Source organism: Falco peregrinus, chromosome 2 (assembly GCF_023634155.1).
Source record: "Falco peregrinus isolate bFalPer1 chromosome 2, bFalPer1.pri, whole genome shotgun sequence".
NCBI classification, from domain to species: Eukaryota; Metazoa; Chordata; class Aves; order Falconiformes; family Falconidae; genus Falco; species Falco peregrinus.
In genome coordinates this window covers 33,674,995-33,693,337 of record NC_073722.1, presented here as the reverse complement: position 1 = coordinate 33,693,337, position 18,343 = coordinate 33,674,995, and the positions used below count along the sequence as shown (strand labels likewise).

The window sequence follows — 18,343 nt, the reverse complement described above, 5'->3', positions numbered from 1 at the left end:
CAGATGTAGATCTACAGATATTCTAATCAGAAATTAATTCTGTTGAAACCAAGACGGGACTTTTGATGGTTTCACTGCTTTCTGACAAAACCTACATATTGCTGATTTTGTTTAAATTGATCAGGAATCTAAACAGGAAAATATTATAAAGATCCAATATTACTTGGAAATTCCTGGGATCCAGAACAAATCCCTGACTCCAGCACAAATAAGATTTTGTCTATAAAGTGTTGAAGTAATCAGGACCCAAATGGTCGAACTGTATTATCTGGAAATATCACCAGAACATGTATTTATTTCCTCTCTTCTCATTTTGCAGGCTTAGGATACTCACCTGAAAATACGCGTGTCCACTTTCTGTCCCTGCATTGCAGTGTAACAGGGAGACAATTCGGTACAGGATATAACATGAAATTATAATGTTTTACATAAAAACTCTTGAAAAGAAAACTGGTAGCAAGAAATCCAAGCAGAGGGATTTTTTGAACACTGTTTTCTCAACCGATGAATTGGCTCACTAAACCATTTCATGCTAAGCTGTGTGTTATAATGTGCAGCGTTTATAGCACTTGCAGTTAGTATCCATCTCACCTCATGAAGAAAAGGGAACAGGTGGGAGAAAGGAGAATAAGAGGTTTCTTTTAAAGTGAGAACATCATCAGTGCTGCATTGCACGAAATTTTACTTCTCTAATGTTAGTTATTAGCCAGAAACCAAAATCCAAGAATTTCACATAACTCAAGTAAGTAGATATACCTTAGATGGATAAACTCACTTGACACGAAGAGTATGTTCCTATTCCATACTCGTTAGATTGAAAATATAGTTCATTAGATAAAACAAGCACTTTGTCCACACCTATTTTTTTCTGTAAGAGACTACCAGAAAAATAAAACAAAAGGGAAGGATTTTTTCAGAAAAGAAAAATGAGAATAGTTGTATTTTATCACACAAAACTTGAATGCTCTAGAGAATCAATCAATAAGCTTTATAACTTCTAAAACGAGCTTTCATTAAACTTTCTGTGAGACTCACAAATGCAACATATAGTAAAACAATGCTTCCATCGGACCAAAATTTAAATGGAAAAATCTTTGAATAGACTGGCGTATTTTGAGTTATGCACAAAAGTATTCTTACATAGATGGGTAGTATGATGGGGGAACCTATCTTTGACCTGTAACATTACCAGAGTTACTTTCTTACTGTCATTGTTTGCCTTATTTGCTAATAGCAATAGGGAAGAAAGGTATCTTAGAAATGTTGTTTTCCCGATAAATGTCACAAGTATGGAGCTGCCTATTTAAAGCTACAGTATGTACCCAGCATGTGTGTATGACTTCAGTTTACACTGTCTTTGATATACAGCTGGGTAAGATAAATGTTCATCAAAAATCCTTTCACTTTCCTAGGAAAGTCTAGTAGTTTCCCAACACAGAGTTCTACAAATTTTTTGATGAGCCTAATCAACCAAAATTAAAAGATCATTAACATTTACGTTTAGCACAGGAGCATCTTTCGTGCAGCAAAAGCATTATCTGAGTATTTTTTAAACGAAAATGTGCCATAGCTCAGGGACATTTTTAAAACTGTGAGAGAGCTATCAATGGACAAAAGAGAAAGAAAGACCACATGTTGAGTGCATGCTTGATAGTCTGTGCAATTTGTTGTGAAGTACCACTTGTAATAGGCCTGCCACAGAGCCATTGGTTTGAAAGGTTAATGACTGCAGCAATCATAATTTCATTTTGCAAGGAATGGGATGACAGGAAGCCAAATACAAAATGGAGAGGTCCCACTGTGATGGCAGCTGAGACACAATTCATCAAGAGTGCAGGAACATTGTAAAACCCGAGTGCTAGGGACAGCCTTTTCAGCCTGGGAAGGGCTCAGGACTTCTGTTACGCTCATTTTTCAAGGATGGTATAGAGGCTTTAAAATGGCTAAATCACCACATATAGGTATAAGTTCTTCCTTGGTGCTTTTCCTTACAATAGCTGTTAGGTCATCTGAAGGTTATTATCCCACCTCCTTATGTTTTCTTTACTGTACCTCATCTTCTATTTTAAATGTTGATCTAGACTACTCCCAAAACAGTCATTGTCATGATAGGTATTCCAATGGTCTTTGGGTCTTTCCTGCAGTTAATACTCCACTTCTGGTTTCCTAGAGCATCAGCTATACCACAGTCTGATACAAGACTTTCTAAAGCTTTCAGCTGTGCATGTATACACAGAGATGCTATATGAGACCCTGTGCTCCTTCTGCCTTCACTACTTTTTGCTGGATTTGGTGTGTAATTTGCCTACACTAGAAAAACAGATTAAAATATCTTTAAAAGTTTACATTTCCATTTTTGTATATGTAAAACCCACAAAATCAATCGAACCTTGTAATCATCAACAGTACAGAAATATAGTAATATTTGTTGCTTTCTCATCTGAAGTCCATGAGAAGTATACGTAAGTAATCTGAAATCATAAATAATAAATAACTGGATGTAAGCTGTGAGAAGTTCCGGTCACCCCTATCTTGGAACAGACAGCCTATAACTAGACAGTGTTCAGGGAAATCATCAGGCTGGAGTGAGATTGTAAAATTTTTAGTTCAGAAAAGAAGGGACTAAGTAGAATATGTGTTAAAGGTGTGTAAAACAGTGAATATCCTGGAGAAGTAATGGTAATGTTCATTCATTTTCTCATAGCAGAAATACTACAGATACCTTATTAAAATGAAAGGCAGCAGGTTTGACATAGAAATTATTTTTCACAGAAGGCATAACTAAAGGTATGGAGCTAATTTCCCACAGGGTGCTGTAGATGTCAAAATATCCTGATAGGTTCAAAAAATAATTATCATAGTTTATGGAAGAAAATTTCGATAAAGTATGTAAAATAAAAACATGCAGTTAAAACTTTCAGCAGAGGAAGTATTTCAATAGCAGAGTACCAGGTGACAGCACAGTATATGTTAGGGGAATTATCATTCTAAATTTTCTTTATTCTTATACCCTTTCCCTTATGTGGCCACCCTTGAGAACAGGGTACTGAGGTAAAGAGACTGAGTACTGCTTTTCTTCTGGTTCATTAATTTGTTTTTCTTTATCATATCTGGGACCTATTTCTTTCTGTCATATTTGCAGAGAGAGAGGAAAAACGTCCATACTAGAAAGGCTGTTGATAATACACAGAAAAAAAATTTTATTCATTACTTTCTGACAGACCTAAACCATTAAGTATTATAATACAGATGTACTCAAATTCTTCAGCAAGAAATGTCAGCTTTGAACTTATACCTACTATCACCGTAGTAGGTATGGAGTCTTGTTGATTCTAAAGCCTCAAGTTTTGTGTTCATTAGGGTTATCAATATTTGCACTATCACAGATACTTCGTCTTCTGGTATTATTACAGTTTAACTATTGAAAATCTAATTTTTTTGGGGTCTGTATAAGGATAGAGTTGTTGCCTATTCCTTCTGTAAAGGGATACGCAATCCTTGGATTTATAGATGGGAAAATGCTGCCTGAAACCAGCATTCACTCCTAGACTAGCAAGCAGTAACTACTTTAACTGATATTGGTTGAACTAGCTTAACTACTGCATGTTGATTCCAAATATCAAGGGATCAAATAGAAATATTTATTCTATAGTTCATAGGTGACACAAATACAGAGCAGCAAAAAATCGTATATATAGGGCATTATTCTGCTGAATTAACCAGAGTACATGTAAAAACTATGCCGGCTGGCTCTAGCTGCATTGCCTTTAGGACTTCGGTCTGCACTACAGTTCTTTTGAACCCCTGACAGTGCACACTGCAATGCTGATGCTGCTGTGCTGTAGGATGCTGTAAATTTAGTCTAGCAGGACCACAAAGTCAGCCAAATTACAGTAACTTAAATTTATGCCTTAATTTATCTTGCTTTATACAATTAAATTGTTGAAGAGATAGTAAGACAGGCAAACATTTGGTGAAAAGCATAAAGCACAAACATAGGATCTGCACAAGTTTTGATGGTGTTATATAAAAGATGTGTACCTGTGTGTTTCATTAAATATTTTCAGTAGAGTTCCCTTCCTAGTAGAATGATTAAATAGAATATTGCAGACTCACAGAATGGCTGAGGTTGGAAGGGACCTCTGGAGGTCATCTGGTTCCACACCCCTGCTCAAGCAGGGCCGGGTTGCTCAGGACCATGTCGAGACAGCTTTTGGATGTCTCCAAGGAGGGAGACCCCACAAGCTCAATGGGCAACCTGTGCCAGCGCTCGGCCAACCCTCACAGTGAAACAGTATTTCCTGATGTTCAGAACGAACCGCCTGTGTCTCAGTTTGCACCCATTGCCTCTGGTCCTGTCACTGGGCACCACTGAAAAGAGCCTGGATCTGTCTTCTTTACATGCTTCATTTAGATATTTATATATGTTGGTAAGATCTCCCTGAGCCTTCTTTTCCCCAGGCTGATCACTTCCAGCTCTCAGCCTTTCCTCACAGGAGAGATGCTACAGTCCCTTAGTCACCTTTGTGACCCTTTTCTGGGCCCTCTCCAGTATGTCCATGTCTCTCTTCTACTGAGGAGCCCAGAACTGGACACAGCACTCCAGGTGTGGCTTCACCAGTGCTGAGTACAGAAGAATCACCTCCTTCACCTGCTGGCGACACCTTGCCTAATGCAGCTCAGGGTGCTGTTTGCTGCTTTTGCTGCAAGGGCACATTGCTGGCTTGTGCTCAACAAAGGGAAGCTGCTTTCCAGCTGGGTGGCCCCCAGCATATATCGTTGCATGAAGCACACAGGGACAGAGATACTGGCAGGATAGCATTAAGCTGGATCAGAAAAAGTGGGGCAAGAAGAAGGCGGCCCATGGCAGGCGGAAGGGGGTGATCAAGCATTGTCAGTTGGAGACCATCTAAGTGCAGACCTTGGGAGGCACTGTAATAGCATCCTGTTTCAGAAACCACCAAAGCCACTCAGACTGTATTTGATAAAAGCTCGGTATGTGGCAGGAAAGATGAACTGATCAGCAAAGCCAAGCTGCTCATACTCTGAGCTGAGGCAGACCTGTCCTACCAGTTCTCTGAAGTGATTAGGGAGCTAGCACCCAATTTTGCGGTAGAAAGTGATAAATGTGAGAAACAAAACAAACCCCATCTCAGCTGAAAGTTTTGAAATCCTTCATTTCTGAAGCCTAATGCTTGGGCTAAAGACTACTGCTTTAAACTGATTTATAACAATCACTAGCCCTGGGCATGCTTTACAGCATTTTTGAAAGTAATTGATAATTTTGCAATTATATTAAACTGAAAACCCCTGAAGTTCATGCTCATTAACTCTAAAAAGTCAAAGTTATTTATATATATGCGTGTCTTGAATTATCATGTAGTGATAAGGAAATGAAACACCTGAATAAAGAGGTATTATCATGTATTACCATCAACATTCTTTTGGTGTAAGTAGAACTTCCATCTCTAGAACACAAAAGCATACGAAGAGCTGGAATTACTCCTTTCAAAAGATAGTAAAATGGTAATCACTTAAAATACTTCCTTATAACCTGTTCTTTTTCTCCATACCTCATTTTATGCAGAGAATTATGAGTGTCCTTTATTTCTGAGACTCTAAAAATAATTATTCTTAGAGAAACAGACAGAGGGCTTATTTTATCCACTATACTTTGTACCTTTTTGCCTTAGACAATTAGGGACATTAGTTCATGATTTACAATGCCTAGGAAATACTATCATTAGCAGGGGAATGTTCTCTGGTACCACGAGGAAATGAAAAGCTTTTAAGAGCAATCATTGTTAATCACTACCATGCCAACGTTATATACCTTCTGGAACTGAGGATGAAATATAGACAGGACACATTAAGTGACTCTATACTTTTCCTGTATTGTAAGCTTTTGATAAAAATGCAGTTTTAAGACATCCTTTTGCATAGCTTGCTTTCATTACAAAATACATGTTATCTAAGAATTCTGCAAGATTTACGTTTCTTGTACAAATCGTTGACAATATTGTCCCTGATTCCATAGTTGAGCTTCATTGTGCTTTTAGCATTATTATAAATTGTTATACAATTTCACTTGAGCACTAAATGCCAATGGCAAGAAGGTGGCCCTTTTGTAAGCGTGAGAGAACAAATAAATCAAAAGGTGATAAATACAATTAAATTGACCTTTACCCTCAGCTCAGCAGGTGACTTAGCACCTGCATAGTTGCAGTACTCACAACTGAGTACAGAGATTAACATTACACACCAACAATTTGCAAGCAATTGCTATTATTCATTTTTTTTAATATAATGTATTTTCTATCCAATGTTAATTGCATGTAATATCCTACAGAACTGGTAATCATGTGAAATATAGTAGAATAAAAAAGAGGAAATGGCTTATTTTTAAAGAAAACAGCTTTTTAAAAATATACTATAAATAAAATCAAGGGCATCTCTTACTTTTGGTGTAGAGACAGAATTTATTACTACTTACTAAATATTTTTGTGTCTTATTTCTATGCTGAGCTAACCAAGGATGCCTCACATTTAGCACCAAGCCCAGCACCACAGGACAGCAAGTACACACTGGAAAAGGAAGCAGAATGCACCTATGTACTGGGGTCCTCAGTGCCAATAGAGCACATATACCAGCAAAAAATCACAACTTTTTTTGACAACAAAAAAGTAAAAAAAAATTGCTTCTAGTAAAGCATCTAACAAGTTTATAGATTTGTATAGAAAGTACTGAAAAAGTAATCTCCTGCAGCTCACCTAACAAAAAATTCCTCTAGTGCAATTTAAGCCGATTACTCCTTGTGACAGCTACTGTGAACACAAAAATCAAAACCTTTCCTCTTACTGACCAAATTCTTCACAACTTACATTCTCTGCCATTATTGCATCTTTAGACAAACAACTTCAACACAATTTTCAGCCTGTCCTTGAACAAAGTCCTAGTATACTAAGTTACAAATGTTCTCTTCTGTATACTTTCTAATTTGTCAGCATCTTTTGGTCATTAAATAGTCCAGTTGTTGAAGGTGATTGTTTCCTCATCTGACCAGACATGCAGTATTTAGCTACTGAGTCCCATGGACTCCACTGCCAGTCATTCTTACACAGCTGAGATTGCAGAGTCCTTTCCTGTGAATGGATGGTAAAATAAAAAAGGAAGTGCTTACATTCTTGAAACCTCTATATAAGATCTGAAGTTCCTTCTTTGTGAATTTACTCTGTGCTTCCAGCAGTTCAAGAGCTTCAGGTCTGTGTCGTACTGTGGCCATTTCCATTTCATCTTCTACAGTGTCTGCAGAATACAAGAGACAGAGAAGGAAAGCTCAACACAAAATACAGGATGTAGAAATACCTAACCCTTACAGAAAAAAAGAAAGTTAAATGACATTCTCTTAAAGAACTTCATTTGCAGCTTTAAAGACAAATTACATGTTCATTTTGAACTTTTAGGGAACGGGTATCTATCTGCTTCTGTGGCTGCACAGAACAGTGAACAGCAATGACGATCCAGCGGTCTGGATATTATCATGTAAGTACAAATAGCAATAAACTGGAAAGCCAACATTCTGCAAGAGCATGCATGACACAATATGACTTTTCTGTTTCTATGACCCTCTGACTAAATAAAACAATTTTACAAAACTTTAGTGACTCCAGTATACTGGAAATTTTCCCTTGGTTAGTTAATGGATGTGAATTCACTGTATCAGACTGGGATTTTCAGTGTTCTCTTATTGTGAAGTTGTGCTCTGGAAAGCGTGTGAGATGGATGTTGCATGTTCAACAGCAGACCTTACTTTGAGTGTGGTATAATAAACCCTTCAGGGCAAACATGATTATTCATGGTGAGCAGCCTAAGTGGGGAACATGATTTCAGTGACATCACCATTAGGTGAATAAGAATGTGGATATACACATTCAAGGCTTAGAACAGAGCTGAATGCAGCCCTAAAACAATGAGAATCAATGCCCTTTTTATTTTATTTTTTTCAGGTAGAATTTTAAATGTGAAAGTTCCATAAAATAGCTAAAGAAACTTACTATGTGTATTTTTTTATACAGGGTGCCAGCCATATAGCTGATCAAAATATGAATGTGTTTATCCATTTTTAAGTGCTCCCAGCATTAAACATAGCTTTTGTAATACACCAGAATAATTTAATCAAATCACTACCTTATTCTGATTTAACAGTTATACCAACTACAGAAATGTAATGTGAGAGAATACACCTAATTGTCACTTCTACAATGCTGAAGATAAATATTTTCATTCATCAGTGGGGGACTTTGCATTCTTAAAGTTTTATTCCATTCATTTTCATAAGAGCACAATATTAGGATATTCCATTAAAACTGTATTATGCCTACATCTTCACATATTTTTGTTCTGCTACAATGCAGTAATAATAACTTTCAGCTGCTTTGGAGAAATCTGGCATCAGAGGATATAGTTCAGCTAAACAAAGAGTGAACAACCTTTAAATAGATATAGTCATGATAGATAAACTATTTGGATAAATCTTCACAAAACTGTAGGGCCTTATCTTTTCTCCTGTCAAAGAGATGTTGCTGTTAGCACTCATCTCAGGAAGACGATTTCACTATCACCCAGATGATCTCAGTGACACCCACAGTCTTATCTAAGAATGTCCATTGTGTACTGGCTTATGGACAAACTATGTTTCTCTTTCATTTTTCCTTATATATTATCTCAGGGGTCCTCAAACTATGGCCCACGGGCCGGATACGGCCCCCCAGGGTCCTCAATCCGGCCCCCGGTATTTACAGACCCCGCTGCCTCCCCCCGCCGGGGGTTGGGGGGGAAACCAAGCAGCCGCAGATGACTGCCTGCCACTGCATCCGCGCGCCGGCCCCCTGGTTAAAAAGTTTGAGGACCCCTGTATTATCTCATATGACTCGTTCACCACTACCATCTTTGTGGAAACTTCCAATCTAAATGCTATTGACAAAACCCTCAAGTGATACAACTTTACATTGACCTTACGATGTTTGAAAACACTTTTAAAGGGCCACTATCTGAACTCACAAGATTATAAACAAATTCAGCTCTCCTCTAAAAAAACAGGTGCAAAGAGGAAGTCTTGAAAATCCTGCCTTTATAGATAAAATTGGAATAAAGTAGTCCCAGAGTTAAAAAGCTGTCTTCCTAACCTATGGAAGGTATATCAAAGTTCTTAAGTTCCATTTTAATTCTGCATTAAAACATCCAGGATTTGTTTTGCAGAGTTTCTAAAGCCTTTCCATCATGTTTTATGAGATTAATCTTTTATATTCTTCATATTGTCACTAAAGTGTCTATAACAATATCATGCTGTAGATATGCAGTCAATTTTTTTTTTTTGTCAGCTGCAAATCAACACTAGTTGCTTAGGCTAAACTGGCAAAAGAATCAACCTGAGAATAAATATTGTTGAAAAATCATGTGATTTATATTCCAAGAGTTATATGGGATTTAAATAGGCTACTGTTTAGACTAAAAGGGACTTAATTGGAAGTGAGCTCTCTAAGCATCCATCGGTGAAACATCTGGCTACCTAGACAGACATCTACAAGCTTTTCTAGAAGCGAAATGAATACACATAATAAATGTGAGGCTAGAGATAAAGGCCAGACAATGTGATGCTGAGCACAATGTTTGATATACCCTTAGTAATAAACATTTGTATTGTGTTTTAATGATTCAGTGAGAATGTAGAAGACTGCAGTGTGGTGATGATGTTTTCTGTTAATGAAAAGGTTCAGTATAGCACTTTTTTCACACTCTGTTTCTGTAGTTTCTTACAGATATAAATAATAATAAGAAAGGGATCAATGTAAACTTCCTTACAATGTGCCAACTATGCTGATTAAACTACTGTAGCAGGTTTTTAGTTTATTTTTGTTCACACTTATGGCTACCATTATCCAGACAGGAAAAAATATATACTTTAAAACTTGGTGAAAATGTGTGGAAATATATCTGTTTCTAAACATTAACATTTTTTATGGAATTAATGAAAAATTAGTTATTTCAGATCTCTAGTTTCTTCAGCCTAAGAAAGTTAAGGGGGGTTTTGTTTGTTTCATAAAAGGCTAACATTTCAACTGAAAAACAGAAACAAGTTCATATTCACGTAACATATTAAAAATATTCTTACTGATTTCATAAATGAGTAGCTTCCTTCTAGCTAAACAGTAAAGACAGTTTTTAATGTATTCATCACAGGAGCTATGCTTTGAACATTTTGTTGTTCATTAAAGAGCAAAATGATAAAAGCAATGCAAAAGGTAGACATACTCTTCAAATAATGGCAACTGGAGAAGCATATCCAAAGTTAGGGCTCAGTGCACATCTGTAAAAATTGTACACACGTGTATGCCTGCACAAACCTCAGATTATAGCTCCCCTATCTAATAACTACAGGCACACACGCTTGTCTTTTCCAAAACCATTCCTGAGTCTAGTCCTATCTCTAGCACACGCATTTAGCTAAGGAAGGATGGATTTAATTTTAGGCTTACTAGTCTAATGCACACAAATAAGAAAAAGCATTCCTTGACATGTTATGTTCAATGGGCATGCTGAAATAAGATTTTACTTTTTCGGATAACCTTTGTCTGCACATATTGATAGAAGTTAAGTACAGAAGTGCAAATTTAGGCTATGTATACTTCAAAAAAATACTTGTTTCAAAAATATTCTCTTTACAATTTCTAAGGAATTCACATTACATGGTTGTTATTGTAGGTAGTGCTGGCTTCATTCCTAGTACAATGTTCCTTCTTTCATGTTAGCAGAAGTCAAATAGCACATGTCAAAATGGGATAATGACAAATTGTGTCTACAATGATATTCTTATTTAATGTAATACTTCCATTTAATATAACATTCTTACTTAATATAACACTTCCTTATTGATGAGACTACAGAGAAAAATGCTGAATGCAATTTTTTTTTACTTCTTGGTTTCAAATATGAAATATTTAATGCAAATTTTATCTTGACTTGTTTTCTGGTTTATAAAACACTTTCAGCAAGAAAATACGGGTTTTGCATGGTCAAGGTTTTTGAGATCGACTCTAAATATTTTTGTGTCACCTGTGCAGACAAAAAGCTCACATAGAAATGTGCAAGGAATAAGGATGTGTTGCTCTTCAACCAACTTCAAACAACAGATACAACCTTCTATTCTATTTCCTTTTCCTGCTCTATGCCCCATGATTGCAAGTATTCAAGGCCAGGCTGGATGGGGCTTTGAGCAACCTGATCTAGTGAAAGATGTCTCTGCCAATGGAAGGAAGTTTGGACTACATGATTTTATAGATGTCTTCCAGCCCAACCCATTCTGTGATTCTGTGATGCTTTTTAGGCTCTAGGACTTTCTTACTTAGGTCACGTAACCAAAAGCAACTTCTACATAATGAATTACTACGAGGTGTCATGACAGTGATTGACCTTTTTAAGCTATCCTGTTTCCAAGTAAAACACATCAGCTGAAGCCACCATGAAAAAATCACTATGCATCCAAATCTTTAGTCCTTTTCATCTTTGAGTTCTCAAATACATAGAAAGGGAAGCAAGTACCACAGTCCTCTCTGCAGAAAAGCCTATGAAAAACAGTGAATTGGGATAGTAAAAAGAAAAACTAGATCCACACTACTGAGGTCTAGGCACTTAACAAGGGCCTGTGTTTGTAGCCAAGTTGCCTTAGATTGTTCCGTATTCCCTGGACAAGGGGAACTGCTCTTGGAGGCTTGTGGTTTTTTTTACCTTAGATTGATCATTATGCTTTATCAGAAGAGTATACAGGAAGCACAGCGACCACTGGGCTTCTAATTTAAGGTGCTCAGATTAGTGCCTAGAATTGAGCCAAATTAATCTACACTGAATTGGGTGCACAGGGATAGTTTAAAATCAGTTATAGTAGCCAATTTATATGCAAATATATTAGTGTTATTACTATAATTAATCTCTATCTAGGTATATATGTTTTTATGTATGTATGTTGCTGAAGATACCCTTGCTCATTGCAGGGGAGTTGGATTAGATGACCTTTCAAGGTCCCTTCCAATGCAAATTATTCTATGGTTCTATGTATGTATCTATGTATGTATCTCTCTCTCCCTCCCTCCTTCCTTCCCCCTAACTTTGTCTGTTAGCTACCCTAGAGCGATTTTATTTCCTCACAGCATATCAAAACATTTAAGGTAGTGTCAGTGTGCTTTTGTTTTACCTCCACGTTCACATACTTTTCTTTCAATCTCATTATTATCTTTCTCTCAGACTTATACTTTGAGTCCTGTTCCCTAAATAGATATTGTATAGTCAAAACCTGCAGGGCCCAACCCCTTCCTCCCAGACTACAACTGCTGATAAAATCCTGTGTATTGGATAGCAAGCACAGACACGTGCACACATGCACGTAAAAAAGATAACGCTTTTCAAATACATTGAGAGCAGATATTTAATGTCATCAGTGAATCACTTCTCAGCTGGCTTGCAGAGCGTGCCAACCCAGCAGCTCCTACGTGGCAGACCCTGTCACTGGTACCTTGCCATCCTGCTCTGCACAGAAGAACTGTTACCAACTCACAAATCTGTTCATCACTTGATTTTAAACCTCGACAGAGCATATGATTACTTCAGCAGATAGCTTGTCTCTCAAATGAGCAGTTAATGGAAGTATAACTTTTGATGCATGCAAACCTAAAAAAAAAAAAAAATCAAATAAAAAATAAAACTTGCTTTGAGTAACAGGAGATGTCGTTTTGGCAGCCGAGCAGGGCAAGAGCTTCATAAGTCGCTCTTTAATGCTGCGTTTGGTACTGTTCTGAGCGTAGAGGAAACCTAAAAAATATATTATCAGGACTGTTAACACAGGCTTGAGAACAATTTCTGTACATGCTGCAGAGTTTATCATTATAGCGGAATCCTGATGGGAAAAGGCCAAACAGATGGCAGCCAGCCTGACTGCAAAGGTCAACCAGAATTTTTGAACAGGACAACGTAATTGCTTTGTCTTTGTATCTGTCCAATAAAGGGGATTTTTTTGGTATGTGTGCATCTCTTGTAAAGTTCTTACAACCCATTTAAGTTCTTATAAGCCACTTCAAAACATCTAACAGAGAAGTATCAGATGATGTATTTGAAACAACACAAGGTAAGAGTGTGTGTTAAAAAATTAATGCTAAAATACTTCAAAGACTTTTATGTCTATTTGATGTTAAACTTTAACATGGAAAACAAAACCAAAACCAAACAAAATCTTGAAGATAACTTTTGTTGTCCTTTCTGGCAGTCTTCTAGTTCCACAGCTGAGTTTTCCCATATAATTCATTCAGCAACTGTGATAACCAACCTGGTACTTTTGCCTTTTCTGAATATTAAAGTATCAACCGTGACATGTAGCCAGACTCCCTTTTCTTTAATACTTGACATTATACATCTATATTTTTAAAAAGGTATTATTTATATTTCCATTTTTAAATACCAGCGTAGCTGAATAGTTAATGTTCATGTGCCATAAAGGAGGTGAAGAGCATTACCCTTATTTACTGTGAAGCAAATTGGCAGAGTAACTGCCTGTGAGGTCTAACTAACCATTTTATACAAAATTGGTGATACAAGCAAGCATCTCCTGGATGGATATTTTCTGCACATGATGGATTTAACATCTGTAAAACAGCTGAGTTAATGATTTATGTTTCTGAGAAAGGTAGACCTCAGTATGGATATTATGCAAATCCTGCACTTTCCATCTCGACTGCATGCACTCAAGACACAAATGCTGCTCTGCGACAGCTCTTGCTACAGCAGCAGGAATACAAAATAGACAGGGCAAGAAAATAAAGACACAACTGACAGTTCCTGTGCTAGAGGCACAGTCACCAGGATAATCCTGTGTTATCCCCGCTACTGTACTTGTGCTGAATACTGGTGTTCGTGACATGATGTAGAACAGTTTCCTCCCTGTCACCAAACCATCTTGAGAAATTATGTTCTTGTATTTGGGAACAGGAGAAAGTGAGAAGGCTTTAAGGATATTAAACTTTGTAGGTGAAAGAAAAAAATATTTCTCCATTTGTATAGAAGTAAAACATTGAAAGAAATGAAATTAAAGATACAGGAAAAAAACAGGAAAGACTCAACCACAGTCTTAAAATATCAACCCACTATTACCAGGGAAATTCTGTCTCTGCGAGAACAGCAGCTCTGGTGAACAGATGAAAGAACCCAGTTTCAGCACAAGGTCAGATGGACCTAAATGACCATCTCTGGAAATGTCAAAACCTTTAAATACAGATAATAACAATGAATACACATATTATCTGTAGCACTTCATGATCAGCTCAAGTCAGAAGCACTGTGCAGATAATTGCATAAAAAATTAAAAGACAGTCTGTGATCTGATGGGTATATTGAACTCCATATTTTTCATTTAAGTACAAACCCTGAGACTTTAAATAGACACCTTGTGGTCTCAGCTGGCAGTGTCTGCAGTATCGCACTATGCCTGTACTATACATACCTGAGCACAAAGAAAATTTGTTTGTCTTCAAGATTTCTTTCTTTAATTATTAGATTTTTCTAGCATAGACATGATCTAGAAATGTCTACTTCTAGCTTGTTAATTCGAATTAAGCTTTGCAAAGCTTTACCGTATATGTACATAATTACATAGGTCCTCAACCTATGTCTTTACTGAAGATGTACACAGTGCTTTACAAAACCTAAAGGAATACATTTTTTCTAGAGGGTTTGAAGCTCAAAGCCTTGAGTAAGCAAACACTTTTGCTACTTTTATGCTCACACAAAAGCTCATGGAATTTGTAAACCATTTGGGCTTTGCAGTGGTATGATCAAGGTCAAAACCAAAATGAAATATACTGGAGAAGATAATATCAGAGGAGAAACTTAGGAGGACAGTTTAATTTCTGTACTCACTTCTGACAGCTAATTTAAAAAGTTGACACTAAGATCAGTGCAGAGGTGAAGGAATTGGTTTATCCCCTCACAGTATGAGGAAGCAGCACAGACACTTTTTGCTACCAGTGGCTGAAGCCAGCTTATTCTGCAGCTATTGCAGTCCCCGGTCATAACCTGCTGATCAGCACTACAGCTTTCAATGTGATTTTTCATGAGTAAAGGACTATTTAATAAAGAGAAAACATGTTGCACAGTAGGCCTCTGATGAGTCCGTGTTTAATACAGGTAGAAACACTTAAAAGTGTTAATTAAGATGAAGTATTGTAATCATATCTGTGAATTCTGTAGCTATTTGCCCAGTTTGAAACAGGTTGATGAAAAAGCTGTGGCCATTAAGAAGATATTTAATCTAAGATAAGTTAAAATTTATTTATTATGTAGTAAGAGATTATCTTACTACCAGTCTTCAAAATGGTGGTTCATGACTAGATGAAGAGCCATGAAACACAAATACACTGGTAATGATGGACTGATACTGCTTCCTTCAAACTTCTAGACTAGAATAATAGTAATTCTTAGCCCACATATAGATATTCAGAAGCAGCTGATTTTTCCAAACTCTTTTTTTTTTTTTTAATAACTGGTTGGGTAGAGATTTCATAGCTGTTATCATGTAACTCAATCAGCCACAAACTCCTCTGGGTTAAGTGTGAAGGTTCTTCAAATTCAGGTAAGTTAACAGGCGCTTCTTGCTCTTGGGTTTATTCCTCTGCAATGAAAATTAAAATGAGACACACTTTTCCCCAGAATTCACTGTGGGAGTGTCCTAGAACTCACCTCCGTATGCACCACCTGGAATTGAGGGTGATTGTCCCAAAAGGTGCTCACGCTTCACAAAACACTCTGTAACTGGGGCATGGCTTAAATATTCTCTTATCTGTGTACTGCTGTGCTGGTATATGTGCTGCATATACACATTGGTCATGCTACACAGCCTTTAGGAGTGACTGCTATTTATTGTTTATATCTGTAGTTGCAACTGATAAATGCACCAATGGCTTGAACCTCTGATTTACAGGTGTTTAAGCTAGAGAACTGTAATTCCACAATTTCATTAATGAAAGTTTAATATGGAGAGTACCATGCACACACATAGTTAGTAAAATTGTTTTCTGAGTTGCTACTTTTAGAAATCATATTTGGCCAAAAGCATCCAGATCATGGTTATGTGTGTGACCTGGTCACTCCAATATCACATTGTTGACAGGCTGATCTAGATCTGATGCTGCTGGTTTCAAAAAAATACAGAAAGAAGCACTAAAGGTTTTCCTCATTAAATAACAAATATAGTCATAAAAGATTTTAAAATATAAGGAAAAATGATGCATCAGGATATTAAAAATATTATTTATACATTATAAGTGATTTATAAATGACCATATATTCCCAATCATATACATCTATTCCTAAAGACTATCTTAAGTCTTTACATTTTTACTTTGAAATTTTCAGACGTATGATCCCTGCCTTAGAAAGACACTACATGTTACACATTGCCCTGTTGTTACAGAGACAGGTGAGACTACTCCAGGAAAGGCTACCAAGCCAGGGTTTTTTTCAGGAGTTTTCAGAGGCAAAATATTTCTTTTTCTAAGTGTGATTGGTTTCTTTGCAAATTCTTTATAGTCAGCATGAAAGTGAGGGCAGGTAGGCCACTTTTTGCTGATGTAGCAGGTCCATCAGACAGTCTGTCTTGCATCCCTACTAAGTGTACAAGATGGACTGTGATGTGGCTGCCCTTGCCCCCAAAGTCTTGCCCACCTTTCCTGCCTGCGTCAAATCCCCTCTGTCCAAAGAAGCACTCTCCCACCTTGCCTCTCACCTCACTGTTGCCTTTTTGTAATGGGATTTGGGTGATAAATGTCAACGTAGAAGGCAGAGTCACCCGAGTACTTAAAAGAGCTTTTGGTGAAGGTAATAATCCCATTTAATAGGAAGTTCAAAAACTAGAAGCAATTCTCCCAACAAATTCTTCTTTCACTGTCAGCAAAAGAGAAAAGTCACCTGTAAAACTACCTCTTTTTTTCCCTCTATGCTTTTTTATTTTGTTTATTTTTTTCTTTCTCTCTCCTTTATTTGGCAAAGACAGGAGATGAGGTTGCACTGTCCCACCCTCGCTCCATGTTTTACTTAGCAGTATTTACAAACCACGAGACACATCCAATGCCTTGACAGTACAGCTAAGCTACCAGTTGTGCTGGAATCTGGATTTTGTTCATTTACAGGATTTTAAGTATTCCCATGAAAATAGGAAAAATGCCTATGTTGTATTAGTTCTGAATGTGATCTCTTTGGAAAAGGGCTAGTAGAAGATCTGAAAGCCAAGATGCAAATCTAAACTTCTGGTAGAAAGTGACAAAGATTCTGGAAACTAGAAAAAAAATAAATGCATGAAGTGTTTTCTTGGCGTAATGGTTTATGCTCAGTTTCAGCTGTATGATGGAATTTCTCCCAGGGCCTTAATGGCTGGCAGCCCCACTAAACTGTTAATGGTTCAGCACAGATGGAGAGGCAAGGGAGGCAAAATGAAGTGCAGATTTCATATTCACAGTTCAGGACTTGTGGAAGAGAGCCAAATCAGAGTACATGCTCCTTCTGTATAGTGAGTCTGGGAATGAAATAAAATTATGTACAACATAAATATTTATAAGTTTCAACCTCAAGTCTTTGGAAACACCTGCTGAGGAACTGTGTGAGTCGCCAGTAGGCTACTCAACACATCATCAGCATTTTTTGCCAAGACAGGAAAACATTCTTGCAATCATCTCATTTGTCTGTACATATTTATTTTAAGAGACTCTTCCTCTACTGCCCTAACTTTCTGTTTTTCACTGCAAAATATACCTATCAGCTTCACGGACTACTAAAGCCCTACACACTGTATCAGACCTGCTACAAGGAGAAGCCATGAAGATACCGAGCTGAAAGAATGGATGGCAGCATTTTAGAGACTACCTGGAAATACTCATTCAAGAGTCAGATTGCTCTCCATCACTTTACATTCCTTTGTACATACTTTTATATCAGCATCCTAATGGCAAACACAGATTAGGAGCTGGTAGCCACTTTTCTCTACCCATAAATCAGAGGTCAGAGTCAATTGGGAAGTCTGGAGGCCAGTAGTACTTGAGCGTGGATTAAAAATGAAGGACAAAGAGCAAGTGATCTTGTCAAAAACAGTAACTACAGTCGGGCATTTGTGGGATGGGCAAATGGAAAAGAAAGAAAGAAGAGAGGAAAAAGCTAATATCACAGGACAGAAGAAATAGAGAAGTGTCAAAGTATAAAAAAATATAAAAAGAGAAATGGCCAGTTTTATCCTTACAGTCTTCATTGAAGTTC

At 37.1% G+C, this 18,343-nt stretch overlaps 1 protein-coding gene across 7 annotated transcripts in view; it reads right to left on the bottom strand.

The window, feature by feature from the left end:
- KCNIP4 (potassium voltage-gated channel interacting protein 4) overlaps positions 1-18,343 on the bottom strand; it is a 430,009-nt gene that overhangs the window by 32,568 nt on the left and 379,098 nt on the right. For all 7 annotated transcript variants that reach the window (XM_005239530.4, XM_027789695.2, XM_005239529.4 and 4 more), the window contains one exon: positions 7,182-7,306. In XM_005239530.4, the coding sequence (XP_005239587.2) occupies positions 7,182-7,306 (125 nt within the window). The remainder of the gene's footprint in view (positions 1-7,181; positions 7,307-18,343) is intronic.